At 38.4% G+C, this 17,359-nt stretch overlaps 1 protein-coding gene across 2 annotated transcripts in view; it reads right to left on the minus strand.

Annotated features, from left to right (window-relative positions):
- RAB6A (RAB6A, member RAS oncogene family) overlaps positions 1-16,919 on the minus strand; it is an 83,473-nt gene extending 66,554 nt beyond the window's left edge. The window contains exons 1-2 of one of the 2 annotated variants that reach the window (XM_042232748.1): positions 16,859-16,919; positions 16,414-16,709 (exon numbers count right to left, since the gene is read on the minus strand). In XM_042232748.1, coding sequence (XP_042088682.1) covers positions 16,414-16,483 — 70 coding nt within the window. In that variant the 5' untranslated portion in view covers positions 16,484-16,709; positions 16,859-16,919. Of the gene's footprint in view, positions 1-16,413 lie in introns of both variants that reach the window. The other variant, XM_060400007.1, reaches the window with a different exon arrangement.
- Between the last annotated feature and the right edge of the window lie 440 nt (positions 16,920-17,359).

Below are 17,359 nucleotides of genomic sequence, written 5' to 3' on the forward strand. Positions count from 1 at the left end.
CTCCCCTTCCATGGAATTCTCTAGTCAGGAATAGTGGAGTGGGTTGTCATGCTCTTCTCCAGAAATCTTCCCAATGCAGGGATTGAATCCAAATCTTTTGCATCTGTACTGGCAGGCAGGTTCTTCACCATTAGTGCCAGCTGGGAAGCCCTTAAGAGAGAGAGGATATGGGTACACCCGTGGCTGATTCATGTTGATGTATGGCAGAAAGCATCACAATATTGTAAAGTAATTATTCTCCAACAAAACCTATACCAATATCAGAGTAAGTACATTAATTAGTCCATGCTCATTCACTCAGTCATGTCCGACTTTTGCAACACCATGGACTGTAGCCCACTAGGCTCCTACGTCCATGGGATGTCCCAGCAAGAATACTGGAGTGAGTTGCAATTTCCTCCTTCAGGGGATATTCCCAACACAGGGATCGAACCCACATCTCCTGCATTGGCAAGTGGATAACATCAAAGTAAACTTAAGGGCAAAAAGCATTACTAGAAATAGTGGAATACCTGATGATGATAAAAGGTTCAAGCCACCAAGACCATAACAACAATTCCAAATTTGTGCACACCTAATATCAAAGGCTCAAAAACACAAGTTAAAAATGGAAAAACTATAAGGATAAATATACAGAGACACAATCATGAGAAATTTTAACATACCTCTCTCAATAATAGAACAGACAAAAACTGAAAAAAGACACAGAATATTTGAACCACTTGATTAACAAAACTGATCCAGTGACCATATATTGAATTCTGCACCTAATATATACACATTCTCTTCAATCACACAAGGAATACTTATTAAAACCGACATAACATATGGACTATAAATAAAGTCTCAAGAAAATTAAAAACACTGAAAATATATTCTCTGACCACAGTACAATTAGACATCAAAAATTTAAAGAAAATTATAAAAAATAACTCCCCAAGTGTTTGAAAGTAATAACTTCTAAATAACCCATGAGTCAAGAGAAATCAGAAATTAGAAAGCATTTTGTACTGAATAACAAAAATGCTGCATAACAAATCTCCAAAACAGTACTACAACAGTACTTAAAGGGAAATTTATACAATTATACACACACACTTATATGCAGCATGTATTAGGAAAACAATGACAACAAAAATACCCAGAGCTATATATTTCTCTCTTAAGAAACAGCAGGAAATAAACAAAAGAAACCATAAGAAAGGAAATAAAAAGCAGAAATAAGACAGAAAACACATGACTGAGAATCAACAAGGCTGGTAAATAGTTTTCTGGGGGGAAAAAAAAAACACATTAAATTTATACGTGCTCAGTTGCATTCAACTCTGTGACTCTATGAACTGTAGCCCGCTGGGCTCCTCTGTCCATGGGATTTCCCAGGCAAGAATTCTGGAGTGAGTTGCCATTTCCTTCTCCAGAATTAAACTTATAAACCTTAAGTAAATCTTACCTAGGAATGAAAGGTACAGATAACGAGTATTAGAAACTAATGAAGCATGACTACAGACAGATTCTGTAGACATTAGAACATGAATAATTTGTGCTAATAAGTTTGAAACATTAAATGAAATGTACACAGTCCTAGAAATATAAGAAAAAATAAGAAAGAGAAAAGAAAATCTTAAATCTTACTAAAAAATTTAAGCTCCATTTAAAAAAATTTCCCCATGGTTGCAAAAGTCCAGAATTGCCAAGCCATTCTTAAATAAAAAGAATAAGGTGGGAGGATTTGCTCTCTGGTAAATCAATAATTTTTATATTTAAGTTATACTGGGTAGGTTTTGTATTGTTGCAATAGTAGACAAAGCAATTATCAGAACAGAAATTCCAGAAACAGACTGTCTGTAAAATGAATTTACAGACAGACATTCATTAAAAAATTGACATGGCAGAGCACTGAGGAAAAGAAATGTTTTCAAATATATGATGTTGGGATAATTACACATCCATATTGAAAAAACTAAACCTGACATCTATGTGATAGAACACATAAATATCAATTTCAGGTGGATTATAAATCTAAATGTGAAAGGCGAAACAAAACACAAAAAACAAAGCAAAATTTCTAAAGTATTATACGGGAAGCTATCTTCATTACTCACACTATGGAAAAACTACTTAAAATGGGACACAAAATTCAGATTTTTATAGACTGATACATCTATCTACATTAAAACTAACATTTTCTATGAAAAAGTTTTAAGAGTGAAAAACGCAAGTAAGCATAAGTTGGCCTATTCAGAAGAAAAAAATTACACGTTTTGTTCTTCTTTATGGAGAATAAAGGACACATGTTTTGAAGGAGGATGAAGCAACAGTTATCACAGTGTCTCTGTCACTGCCTTAAAGTTTTTCTTTTAACTGTGAGTATAGTCTCTCTGATGTGCACCTTAACTTTTCTGTCCATGGCAGAATTTAAGCAGATAATTTCTGATTTGGAAAAATACTTCTGATAATACAATAAAATAATCAAAACTAAAAACCCAAAGAAAAAAGCAAAGCTCAAAAATACCCTCCTTTCAACTCTATTAAAACACATTTCCAGCATACTAATTTTTTTTAAAGTTATAAGAAATAAGAAAACTACAGGCTTTGCTCTCATGGGGTTTAAAACTGGCAATAAACATACCTTACAATATAGGTATATATTATTTAGGTGTGGAGGATAAATTCTTTAATACAAAACGCAAAAAACAAAGCTAAATTTCTAAAGTATTATATGGGAAGCTATCTTCATTACTCACACTGTGGAAACACTACTTAAAATGGGACACAAAATTCAGATTTTTATAGACTGATACATCTATCTACATTAAAACTAACATTTTCAACTAGTTTTTGTTTTGTTTAAAGACAGAATCTCCAAATAGTAGATCAGGATCTCAATGTCTCATCTGGTCAAGCACTGAAGTTGTTGTATCTTCCTTACATGGACAGTACCCCAAAATTTCAAAGAAAGAGTAGTCCACTTAGGTGGCTCCTTTACATAAAAATGTAAAGACATATTTTAGTCCTCTTGGAAATATTCCTACCCACTTATGGTCACAAGATTTCCAGAAATTAGAATAGCTCCTTTTCACATAAATATTAAACATATCTACTTTTAAAACAGCATTTCTTCTGTATTCATTCAGAGCTCTTTGGCTAAGCTTATTTCTCCAAAACAGTTTTCAAAATCCCTACTAGTACATTTATTACATGCCTTCCCTGGTGGCTCAGCAGTAAAGAAACCGCCTGCAATGCAGGAGATGTGGGTTTGATCCCTGGGTCAGGAAGATCCTCTGGAGAAGGAAATGGCAACTGCTCCAGTAGTCTTGCCTGGGAAATCCCATGGACAGAGGAGCTGGAGGGCTACAGTGCATGGGATCGAAACAGAGTCGAACACAACTTCGTGACTACACAACAACATTCATTATGTCCTCCCATATAAAAGCAATTTAATGATCATTTCCAACACTAACCAATCTCATACTGAACACTGTGGCTATTCATTTTTTGTTCAACAGTAGTTTCAGCATTTGTACCTAACACTCCTGTGCAACCATACATACAAAACTTCACACAGCATTATACTCTAATACCTTTTTTCCTATCCCACTCCCAATCCATGTCATGTAATTTATTCTATATTATATAAATAAATTTATTCAGTCCATCACCAGAAGGTCTGATAAAATGAAGCTTATATTGAGGTTAAGACCAACTGAAACAAATAAGAACATTTAATTATCAACAAATATGGTTCTGCAGAACACAAAATAGAATGGTAAGCATTGTAGTTATACTTCTGGTTCTGTCTGAACATGCCTAGCTCTCCCAAGAAATCATTTCTCTGTTTGAAAAAGGGAAGCATCTTCAGGTGATTTCATAACCCACTCTTAATGCTTCTACAACCTTTTCAGTCAGGAAATTCTTCCATATATATGACTTAAATTCACATGTTTTAGCTTAAGCCTTTCTCCTATCGTTCAGATCTTAAACTGAAAATTAATAAGCTATTATCTTTTCTGTAGTGAGTGAGTGAGTGAGTGAAGTCGCTCAGTCATGTCCGACTCTTTGAGACCCCATGGACTATAACCTACCAGGCTCCTCCCTCCATGGGATTCTCCAGGCAAGATTACTGGAGTGGGTTGCCATTTCCTTCTCCAGGGGATCTTCCTGACCCAGGGATTGAACCCCGGTCTCCAGCATTCCAGGCAGATGCTTTAACCTTTGAGCCACCAGGGAAGCCCTATCTTTTCTGTAAGATATTACAAATTCAAAACTTTTTTCAGTTGTACTTTTGCTTCTTGAGGTGACTAAACAATTCTCATTTGAATATCACATTTTAATTCCATGATTAAATAAACCTATAATTTTCCTTGTGTATAAGGAACATTTTGAAGCGATTCTGATAATTCAGTATTAGCCAGTAACAATCATCAACAAAGCAAATTTTATCAAAGCCACTGAATTTTAAAACTAATTTGTTTATCTTACTATCTACTTAACAGTTTAAGTGACAGGTATTAAAAATTGTCATATAAATTACAAAATTCTAGTACAGCAAAATATCTGAGAAACACTTAAATTTATGTAACAGATTTACTTCATATAGTTCAGCTTTCCACAGATGATTACAGTTTTTTCACTCTTGTTGTTTCAGGAACACCAAAGTATCCTGTACTTTCTGCACATATTTCACCTATACAAAATTTATCAAGGAAGGGTAGTACAGATTTGTGTTTCAGTACTAGAGCTCCAGAACCAGACTGTTGAGCCAAAACCCAAGTGTAGCCACTTAGTAAACTATATATTAGGGTTAGCCAAATAAAAGGTTCATTCTTTTTTTCCCCATTAAGATGGCTCTAGTAGCACTCAGATATCTTTAACTTCATTCAAAACAAAATTAGATTGTACTGTGACAGCTGTCATATCAGTGTGCATTTAAAAAAAATTATCAAAATTCATGAATTTTTGTGTAGTCATTTTGAAGACGGAAGAAAAAAGGACCATTTTCGGCATATTAAGTTTATTATTTTAATAAAGGTAAAAACCAACTAAAATGCAAAAAAGACTTGCGCAGTGTATGAAGAAGGTGCCGTGACTGATGGAACATGTCAAAAGTGGTCTGCAAAGCTTCATGCTGGAGATTTCTCAATAGATGATGCTCCACAGTTGGGGAGACCAGTTGAAGTTGATAGCAATCAAAGCAAAGACATTAAATGAGAACAATCAACGTTATACCATGTGGAAAATAGCTGATATACTCAAAATATCTAAATCAAGTGCTGAAAACCATGGGCTGACAATCAGCTTGGTTTTGTTAATCATTTTGATGTTTGGGTTCCATATAAGTTCACATATTTTTGTACGCAAATCTCTATTAAAACATTCTGTTTTTATTTATTTATTTATTTATTTTGGTTTTTTGCTTTTCTTTTTTTTTCGGATGGTCTTTTTTTTTCTTTTTCTTTTTTCTTTTTTATTTTTTTAAATCTTTGATTCTTACATGTGTTCCCAAACATGAGCCCCCCTCCCACCTCCCTCCCCATAACATCTCTGTGGGTCATCCCCATGCACCAGCCCCAAGCATGCTGTATCCTGCGTCAGACATAGACTGGCGATTCAATTCTTACATGATAGTATACATGTTAGAATGCCATTCTCCCAAATCATCCCACCCTCTCCCTCTCCCTCTGAGTCCAAAAGTCCGTTATACACAGCTGTGTCTTTTTTCCTGTCTTGCATACAGGGTCGTCATTGCCATCTTTCTAAATTCCATATATATGTGTTAGTATACTGTATTGGTGTTTTTCTTTCTGGCTTACTTCACTCTGTATAATCGGCTCCAAAAACATTCTGTTTTTAAAACAAACTGTGACAGGCAATGAAAACTAGATACTGTGCAATCATGTGGAATGAAGAGATCGTGGAACAAGCAAAATGAACCACCACCAACCACACCAAAGGCTGGTCTTCATTCAAAGATGATGATGCTGTATACACAGTGGTATTAGAAGGGAGTCCTCTATTACGAACTCCTTCTGGAAAATCAAATGATTAATTCCAAGAAGAACTGCTCCCAGTCAGACCAAGTGAAAGCAGTACTTAAGGAAAAGCATCCAGAATCGGTCAACAGAAAACACACAATCTTCCATCAGGATAATGCAAGACTGCATGTTTCTCTGATGATACATGCTACAGCTTGGCTGGGAAGTTCTGATTCATCTGCCATATTCACCAGACACTGTATCTTCAGATGTCCATTTATTTCAGTCTTTATAAAGTTCTCTTAACGGAAAAACTCTCAACTCCCTGGAAGACTGTAAAAGGCACCTGGAACAGTTCTTTGTTCAAAAAGATAAAAAGTTTTTTGAGAAGACGGAATTATGAAGTTGCCTTAAAAATGGTAGAAGGTAGTGGAACAAAACAGTGAATAGGCTGTTCAATAAAGTACCTGGTGAAAATGAAAAATGTGTCTTTTATTAACTTTTTGGCCAACTCAACACTACTGAGAAAAGTTATTTGAACCTATCTGCGCCTCAATTTCCTCATGGTAAAATGAGAACAAATAGTGGTTAAGAATCCGCCTTGCAGTGCAGAGGAGGCAAGTTCAATCCTCATGGGGGAACTAAGATCCCACATGCTGCAGAGCAACTAAGCCTGAGCACTCGGAGGCCATGCCTTGCAACTAGAGAGCCCACATGCTGCAATGACTGAACCTGCATGTCACAACTAGAGAGTCCATGCACCACATCAAAAGATCCTGCATGATGCAAGTAAGACCCGACAGTCAAATAAACAAACATATAGGAAAGAATATCAATCAGACTGAGACTGAAATAACTACCTCGATTGTTTTTACATAAAAGACTAAATACTACAGTAAATATATTGAAAACAAATGTACAATATTTTGGAGAGGAAAGTTTTAAGAATTTTGAAAGTACAAAAAGAATCCTCCATATAAAACTAAACATACTCAAGTCTTTCTGTGGAGAGGAACTATTTTCAATTTCTGGAGGCTTTGTGAGGATTAAATTGGTAGGAATAGAGAGGGTACTGACAGTAAATCCCTGCATGGAGCCTACAGAGGATCATCTATGCAGGCCAAATTATATGGGTAGATTCTTCTCATTTTACATAGAGATTAAAATAAACTCTAAGAGCACATAATATATAAGGTGGTAGAGCAAAGATCATAGTTCAGTATCCCTTACTCTTGCCCTTCAACTTTTCCGCCACATCACATTAACTATAAAAATTTCATGAACCAAAGGAAATAAACATTCCATATTAAACAACTTGATAAACAAACATAAGAGGTTTACAAATTAATAACTGCAATAGCCATCCTGTTTTGTTCTATTTACTTAATGTCAATATGCTGGTGCTTATGTCATCTTCTTAAAGAAAGTCCTATTTACTCAGTTTCCTAATGACTGGACAGATTCAATATTGTATGGTTGCCTATATGAAGGACATTATGCTAGACACCAAGGACAGAAATTTAAAAGATCTAAGATGGATTTTGTGCAGCCTTAAGAACTATCAGATTGAGACTGAAGTAACCATTTAGATTGTGTTTACATAAAAGACAAGAACATTACAGTAAAAACTTTGAAAACAAATGTACAATATTCTGGAGAGGAAAGTGTTAAGAATTTTGGAAGTACAAAAGGAATGCTTTATCTAAAACTAAACGAACTCAGTCTTTTTGTGAAAAGGAACTATAGGTCAAAATATTTTTAGTCCAGAGGTGGCCTAAAATCTGTCTAAATCACATTCTCTATTTCCCTATTATAAACAACTTAACTCACCTTCTAATTTAAAGTACACATCTCCATTCAGCTCCAAGAAAGCTGGCAACCAAGCTTATCCTCTCCAGCAAAACACTGGACAACTCTTCTTTAAGAAATGTGACTGGCAAAAAGACTTAAAAGAGCTAACATCAGAGACTTTCCCCCAAAAGAAATCAGGCAAATTGTCCTACAGAGACGCCCAATAAACCCACATAAGAGCTTAAAAGCAAATTTTTGTGTTCAACTCTTAAAAAAGGCAGACAGTTAAGAATTACTAGTTCTCTGAGGACCACATCAAACAAGAAATTAAAAAACCAGAATAAAAAGTGAAAAGCAATTTATAAAAAACTGAGTAATGAGAAAGTCATATCCCTTTAATGTTCTCAAAATGACAAGAGATATGGCAGAGATTAACAAATGCTGAAAATCAATTATACTTCAATAAAAAAATGTTAGTGACAAGAGAAGATGCTAGACTCAAAAAAGATTCTACAGACAGAGACAATCAGAAAACAAAGAGATCTTTGAAATTAAAATGATAGCACAAATAAAATGTAATAGAAGTTGAGAAAATCTTTTGAGAATTAAAACAGAAACAAATGAAAAAGGGACAAGATAAGATACAGTTAGAGGATCAATCCACAAGGTCTAATAAGAATTCCAGAGTGAAAATGGAGAACAGAATATCACATTAGTTAAGAAATTTTCCTGAAACTAAACTTATGTTTCCAATTTGAAAGGATTTATACCTATTACTCAGCATATAAAATGAAAACAAACACATTATCATGAAAGATCAAAAGACGAAGAGTTATAATGGCAACACTAGACACTACAAGACAATATATTAATGTCTTCAAATTTCTGAAGAAAGAACACATCCAACCTAAAATTCTAACGCCACCAAACTTCAGTGGAAGGGCTGTACAAACACATTTTCAGATATACAAGGTCTAAAAAAACTTTCTCCCATGTTCCTTTTTGGGATTTTCTCCAAGATGGTGGAGTAGAAGGACACATGCTCATCTTCTGCGAGAACTCCTAAGAATCTGTATGCAGGTCAAGAAGCAACAATTAGAACTGGACAGGGAACAAAAGACTGGTGCCAAATTGGGAAAGGAGTATGTCAAAGTTGTATATTGTCTCCCTGCTTATTTAACTTATATGCAGAGTACATCATGAGAAACGCTGGGCTGGATGAAGCACAAGCTGGAATCAAGATTGCTGGGAGAAATATCAATAACCTCAGATATGCAGATGACACCACCCTTATGGCAGAAAGTGAAGAACTAAAGAGCCTCTTGATGAAAGTGAAGGAGGAGAGTGAAAAAATTGGCTTAAAACTCAACATTCAGAAAACTAAGATCATGGCATCTGGTCCCACCAGTTCAATTCAGTCGTTCAGTCGTGTCCGACTCTTTGCGACCCCATGAATCGTAGCACGCCAGGCCTCCCTGTCCATCACCAGCTCTGGGAGTTCACTCAAACTCATGTCCATCGAGTAGGTGATGCCATCCAGTCATCTCATCCTCTGTCGTCTCCTTCTTCTCCTGCCCCCAATCCCTCCCAGCATCAGAGTCTTTTCCAACGAGTCAACTCTTTGCATGAGGTGGCCTAAGTATTGGAGTTTCAGCTTTAGCATCAGTCCTTCCAATGAACACCCAGGACCGATCTCCTTTAGAATGGACTGGTTGGATCTCCCTGCAGTCCAAGGGACTCTCAAGAGCCTTCTCCAACACCACAGTTCAAAAGAATAATTTCTTCGGCATTCAGCTTTCTTCCCAGTCCAACTCTCACATCCATACATGACCACTGGAAAAACCATAGCCTTGACTAGACAGACCTTTGCTGGCAAAGTAATGTCTCTGCTTTTGAATATGCTGTCTAGGTTTGAATATGCTGTCATAACTTTTCTTCCAAGGAGTAAGCATCTTTTAATTTCATGGCTGCAGTCACCATCTGCAGTGATTTTGGAGCCCAAAAAAACAAAGTCTGACTCTGGTCCCATCACTTCATGGCAAATAGATGAGGAAACAATAACAGTGACTGACTTTATTTTTCTGGGCTCCAAAATCACTGCAGATGGTGACTGCAGCCATGAAATTAAAAGACGCTTGCTCCTTGGAAGAAAAGTTATGACCAACTAAGATAGCATATTAAAAAGCAGAGACATTACTTTGCCAACAAAGGTCTGTCTACTCAAATCTACGGTTTTTCCAGTAGTCACGTATGGATGTGAGAGTTGGACTATAGAGAAAGCTGGGCACTGAAGAATTGATGGTTTTGAACTGCGGTGTTGAAGAAAACTCTTTGAGAGTCCCTTGGACTGCAAGGAGATCCAACCAGTCTATCCTGAAGGAAAACAGTCCTGAATATTCATTGGAAGGATTGATGTTGAAGCTGAAACTCCAATACTATGGCCACCTTGTGGGAAGAACTGACTCACTGGAAAAGACCCTGATGCTGGGAAAGATTGAAGGCGGGAGGAGAAGGGGATGACAGAGGATGAGATGGTTGGATGGCATCACTGACTCAATGGACATGAGTTTCAGTAAGCTCCAGGAGTTGGTGATGGACAGGGAAGCCTGGTGTGCTGCAGTCAATGGAGTCGCAAAGAGTCAGACACAACTGAGCATCTCAACTGAACACGTTCCTTTTATTAGGAAGCTACTTACTGGTAGATAGGTTTACATAATGAGGGAGTGAACAATAAAGAAGAAAAATGTAATCTGAGAAACAAGGAATCCATGCACATGAGAGACAAGGAAAACCTCAAAATAAAAATAAAGGTTGACAGCTGTACATCACTCATGGAGGGTAACTAGTATAGAAAGCAGAGACATCAATTTGCCGAAAAAGGTCCCTATAGTCAAAGCTATGGTTTTCCCAGTAGTCATGTATGGATGTGAGATTTGGACCATAAAGAAGGCTGAACACCAAAGAATTGATGCTTTCAAATTATGGTGCTGGAGAAGATGCTTGAGAGTACCTTGGACAGCAGAAGATCAGTCAATCTTAAAGAAAATCAACCCTGAATATTTACTGGAATGACTGATTCTGAAGCTGAAGCTCCAGTACTTTGGCCACACTGATGCAAAGAGCCGACTCACTGGAAAAGACCCTGATGCTGGGAAAGACTGAGGGCTGGAGGAGGGGGTGGCAGAGGATAATATGGTTGGATAGAAAAGTCAGTGGATATGAATTTGAGCAAACTTTGGGAGACGCTGAAGGTCAGGCAAATAAATTAGAAAGGATTGTAAGATTCTGGGGGAGATGTCCCAGGCAGATCAAACTGAGAGAAAACCTGATACATTCAAGTTCTGAAGAAAATCTGCCATCTTATGAAAGGAGGAATAAAAAATTATATTCGTATTTGCCTGTGCTTGCATAAAAAAATCCCAGAGTATATATAACATATATATATAATTACTAATGGAGGAGGAAATAAGGAATGAGGTCACACGAACAGAAGCCGTAGTAAGGTTTTCTTGAATATAATTTTATATAATTTTGATTTGTGAAATATGTGACTGTATTAACAGTTAAAAATAAAGTTAGGGGAGAAAAAAAGTGGTCCAGTTTAAAGTCCTAACAGAAATGGATTGACTTCTTAAGTATCTCCTTCAACTTTGGAAGCTCTAATTCAAGAATTTCAACTAGAAGATGCTTAAACTATTAGTCATATTTACAACGTACCTTTCCCGAAACACCATACTCCTCTGTCACTTCTCTGTACCTTTTACTTATACCTTTCAAAGTAACTGCACTCATCACACTATACTGTACTCAGTCATGTCTGACTCTTTGTGACCCCAAGAACTGTAGCCCACCACACTTCTCTATCCATGGGATTTTCCCAGCAAGAATAATAAAGCTGGTTGCTGTTTCCTCCTCCAGGGGCTCTTCCTGACCTAGGGAATCAAACCTGAATCTCCTGTGTCTCCTGCACTGGCAGGTGGATTCTTTACCACTGATCCATCTGGGAATCCCATTATATATATCTTCCATGATGAAATGTTTATTTCTTAAGAGTAGGCTCATATTAAACTACTTGACCGCATAGCAGTTTTCAGTGCCAGGCACTCTTCTAAATACTTTACCTTTTAGTAACTAACTTAATCTCCACAGTACCTGTATATGATAGGTCCTATTATTTTTATTTTATAGAAAAAGAAGTCAATAATTTGCCCCTCATCAGTGATTAGAGTTAAAATATGAAACCCAGACACAGTGCTCATAATTACTAGCTCTACTGATTAGCTTTACCATTTCAGAACAAGATATGGAAAAAATTCCTTCTGTTCTAAATACAATATGAAGCTATAAGATACAACTGGTTTAATATTATCTAGAACCTAGTAGTTCTCAAAATATGGTCCACCAAGGATCTCTAGGACCCTTTGGCTGGGCCCACTACTCTCCTGAGGGTCAAAACCATTTTCGGAATATCAAGATGTTATTTGGCTTTTTATCACTTTCATTCTCTCATGAGTGTATAGTGGAGTTTCTCAGAGCCTATGTGGTGTGTGATACTATAAGAGACTGAATGCAGAAGCAGTTATTAGAACCAGATGACGTTTAATACATCAGCTATTACAGAGATTTGCAAATATGCAAAACGATGAGACTCTTTCACTAAATTTTTGTTTGGAAAATAGTTCTCTTTCATTAAAATGATTATGTCAACATGTAATAGATTTTATACTATTATTTTTAGATGAAATAAATATTTTAAAATTTTCTCAATTAACTTTTGATGCAGTAAACAGGGATATAAAAAGCTCTTTAGAAGCCTCAACAATTTGTGAAAGTGTAACAGGATTTTAAGAAGAAACAAAGAGCACTGACCTAGCCAGTCAAAACAGTTCAGTATTTCTTGTCTCTGATATTAAGATTTTTTTTTCCAACACTGCATACTACAATTCAAAACAACTAATGTAAAAAAGGTAATAAGTAAAAAAATAAGCAGTACTAAGCCAGGTATGTGTTTCTTTTTGAGATTACACTTCCTAATTTGTAACTCATAACATTTGTTTGTATTATTTTCTACTCTAAACTATCATGACATTCTTAGAAGTGCCTCTGCATTTCAAGACAATGATCGAAAGTAGTAACAAAAGAGGTTCCTCAAATAAAACTTAAATACACAGATTTAAGATGTGTATTTCAACATTTCTTTATTAAATCATCAATACTACTGAAATACAAAGAAACCACAAAAGTTTACTACAGTAAGATTACCAAGACTGAAGTCATTAATTCAGTATGAGACTTCGTAATACTAAACAATTCATCTTCACTATACAGCAGAGATCCTTAATTTTTGAAAAGCTAAATAAAATAGTCTATCTAACTTCAAATCTGTTCCATGAATCTGTCTTTAATAATTATTTGACACATTTTAGGCACTATAATAAAAGAAAATAATTTAAAATAACTTTAACAATACAAAACTAATTTTGTTCAACTAAAAAAAAACATATAAAATTATGGTCACTTTTTTTACATGCCATGATAAAGGCTGTATGTAAATTATTGGAATCCATGTCCCCTGAGCATATGTACTATCCCCATACACAATCAAACAATTTAAGTACAAAATGTTATTGTTGGGAATTCACTGGCAGTCCAGTGGTTAGGACCCCGCACTTTCACTGGCTGGCCTGGGTTCAATCCCGGGTTGCGCCCAGAAATCATGCAGTGCAGCCTTCCCCTCCCAAAAGAGTTACTGTTACTATTAATTGCATAAGGAAAAAATGTAGACTTCACCATAACAAAGATGACTTTGGCTTTGGTTACTATTAGATTTAATCATCATTCATTCTGAGTACCTGCTATAAGCCTGGCACTCTTCTAGGCACTGGGGATACAATGAACAAAAAAATAATTTTTAATCTTCATGGGACTTGCATTCTGTTGTGGGAAACAGACAAAAATAAACACAAGTAAGAATTAGAAATATGGTAAATGCTATTAAAGAGACAAGGCTTTGCTACAGATTAGTCTTTGAAAGATGAACTGTGGAATTCTAAAACCTAAAAATAAAAAATTCATGAGTTAAATCAAGATGACATGGACTCTAGACTTTTGCTAATGCATAAGAAAACTACAGACACTGCCTGTGAAAACAGAGATCAATCTTTCCAATGCCAATGGACGGTATTACTGAGCAATACAGTGGTCTCAAAAGATAATAAATCTCACAGTTCTACAGAGTTAAAAAGCATGTAAACACAATGCTAAAAAAAAAAATCTAAGATGAGCCTAAGGAGACAGGACAACCAAATGTAATGTGGCATCCTGAATTGAATGTTTAAAGACAAAGAGATAAAAATTGAGAAGACCTGAATAAGCTATATATTTTACTTAATAATGTACCAATATTGGTTCATTAACAATAACAAATGCGACCAAGATGTTAACAATAGAGGAATCCGGGTGGGGCTAGATGGGAACTCTGCAAGATCTTAATTTTTCTGTAAATCTAAAACTGCTCTAAAAAATCAAGTCTAGTTACAAAAAATTTAAGACGGTGGAAGGAAGGGGAGTTAGTTAAGATTTAAGAAATTAAATGAGAAGCCATAAAACTCTGCAATGTGAATTAGAATATAAATACTCAAGAAATTCAAAGGAAACTTGCAGATTCTTAAATTATGGTCTCTATTCATACTAAAATCTTCCTAAGACAGAGATTAATGTATTTTTCATGCAAACTGAATAGCTCTGCATCACAATGTAAGGCAGGCAATCAAATCCCTAGAGTGCACCATAAGCACTTTGTGTGTGTATGTGTATGTGTGTCCTATTTATCAATAATGACCAATAGGTGTATTTTATGTATGGCACTGTCTTGAAAATGTCATAAAATACATAGACAGGGATCAATCTCAGAGGTTTCAGTAAGTTATTTAAAGGAACAAGTTTATATTTACTTGGAAATACATAAAGGAAAAATACGCAACGAGGAGACTTGATAAGAGGTCAGGGAGAAAAGATTATTTATGAAAGGAAAAAAACAATTCCTCAAGACCAACTGGAAGCAATTTTGCAACTATTATTAACCTATTTTAATGCCATTCCAATTAGTATAAATAGTTCAAAGTAGTAATAAGAGCTCCGAATTTATTTGCTATCTATCAGTTATTTTCTTTTCCATCAAAAGAAATAAATGTTTTCTATAGCCTAACCTAAAATATCTAGCAGATAACTCAACTGTCTGATGACTCGGGAGAAACTAATTAATCTCTCAATGACTCAATTTTAAAGACAAGAAAAATGTGAGAGAAACAACAGAGCATGATAATCGCTAAACTACAGAGTATGAAGTTTACATAATATAGCATAAAATTAGAATTACCATAAGAAGTAATTTTAGAAACGGTCATCACAAAATTAGAACCTTATACCTAATTTGTATTACTTTGTAGTACAATGACAGCACAAGTTTGACCAGGTAAATGACACAACAATTTCACTCATCAGATACGAACTAATATTAACTATACAAGAATCATTTAGTCAAAATGATATTACATATTCAAATCTAATTTAGATAACAAGTGGATGAATCGATTTCTTCTCTACTCTCTTCTCTACTCCCAAAGCCCAAATGAAATCCTACAAAACAAAGATGTTCATTATTCTAAACCTGTCTCTCAAAGTAATCCTAAATATTGATATATATTTGGAAAATACTAATGAAATGGAATAATTAACACCTCCCCAGTAATTCCTGTCTGCACCACCGTGAGGAGAATCAGATGCTGCTTCGCGTTGAAGCAGAAAAAGGAGAGGTGTGATGTGAAAAATTCCAAGTAAAACGATCATGACATAGCATCTGGCAGAGATTGGAAAGGCATGAACACTGCCGAAAGGATCGTCAGGGATGAAAGTCAAGAGAAAAAAACGAGGTTTTCCAACGAGCCACAGCCTAACCCAAGGGGCAAAAATCGCCACTGCCGCCGCCACTCCCTCACTCACCAACCACTCCATCCTCAAGTCCCCTCCAATTCAGATACATATCCTCCAAAACCCCGGCCAATTCCCCCACCCAGGTGAAAACAATCCAATAATTTCCTAGGACCTCCCCCCCCACCTACTTCCCACCTTCGGTAAGACCCGCACCTCTCGCGGCTAAACCTCTGGGGAAAACAACGCCCAGATCCCACCCTCCTAGCACAAGGTTGAAGAGGGCCGGTTACCCAGCGTGGGGCTTCCCGGGTGGGCCTCACAGAGCAGACCAACTGAGATAAGAGCAAGGAACAAGGGTGGGGCTCAAGGGAGGGAGCTGGGGTTGGCGAGACGACGGAGACCGGAGGAAGAAAGGGATGGACAGCAGGCTGGGGCTGGGCGGGGTGAGGAGTGGGGAGGGCAGATCGACTGGAGAGGGCCGGGCTGCGGGGAACGGAGCCCGTGGACTGAAGGGTCAAAATCCGAGCGACGGATCACGGGAAGAGGAACGGGTGGCGAAGAGGGGTCGGCGAACCGAATACGGGCAGGGGCTGCGGGGGGTAGAACCGAGCGCTAACGCGAGGCCCGCAGGGAGCCTCCACGGACTGAAGGGCCGCATTGGGGGGCGGTGCGGGGAAGCCACGGCCAGCTGCCAGGAGTGGGGGAGCCGCGCACTCACCGCTCTGCTCTCCCAGGAACACCAGCTTGAATTTCCTCAGCGGATTCCCGAAGTCTCCGCCCGCGGACATGATGGAGCCGGAGAAGCTGCCGCCGCCTCAGCCCAGAGACCTCCCGGACCGACGCCGCTCCAACCGGTTGACGAAGAGGCTAGAGTAAGGGCCGGCGCCGAGCTCTCTCGGCCCCTGCAGGGCCCGGCGGTGGAGCAAGGCTGGAGAGCAGGGCTCCTCTACACAGACAGGCAGCCGTCGCCGTCGCCTCCCCTCGGAGTCGCCTAGCACCTGGCGAGGCCCGCAGCTAGAAAGGGAATGAAGGCGGTGTCGGAAGCAGCCAGGGGTGTGCTAGGGGTGGGGGGGATCCCAAGGCTAGCGCCTTTCCCCTCTGAGCACCCGGCACCGAAACTGAGGTGAGGGTGGCGGAGTGGAAGCCGCAGAAGCGTTTGGGACCTCTCACACGCAGCGCTTCAGCTCCACAGCTGCCGCCGCCGCAGCCCAACCTGCTGAGTGCGCGAGCCTGTGGCGCGGCGCGGGGCGAGCCCGGGCGCGAGCCTGCCGCCCAGCCAGCCCCGGCGTGCGTGCGTGCGTGCGCGTGCGCGCCACAGACTGCGCCTTCCTGGTTCTGCCTGCTTTCCCGGTTCCGCCCGCTCAGCGGAGATCAGGGGTGGTTAGGTTTCCACCGGCTTGGGAAGATGCAGGGAGGTGGTGGGGCGGAGGCTGGAGGAACTGTTGGAGGTGGAATAGGGAGCACTTACGTCAGTTACTGGATGAACCAATCGAAAGAGGTCAAGGGCAGGCAGAGATGGGAGTGAGTTGGCGGCGCCAGAGCGCGCGCGCTACCCTCGCGTGGTGGAAAGCGGCTGAGCTTGGCGGCCATGCGAAGTGTGGCCAGGCCCAGCCTGAGGGGAGGGGAGAGGAGGGGTGGGAATTGGGGCGGAGGCGGAGCCGGAA

This window comes from Ovis aries, chromosome 15 (assembly GCF_016772045.2).
Source record: "Ovis aries strain OAR_USU_Benz2616 breed Rambouillet chromosome 15, ARS-UI_Ramb_v3.0, whole genome shotgun sequence".
In the NCBI taxonomy this organism is placed as follows: Eukaryota; Metazoa; Chordata; class Mammalia; order Artiodactyla; family Bovidae; genus Ovis; species Ovis aries.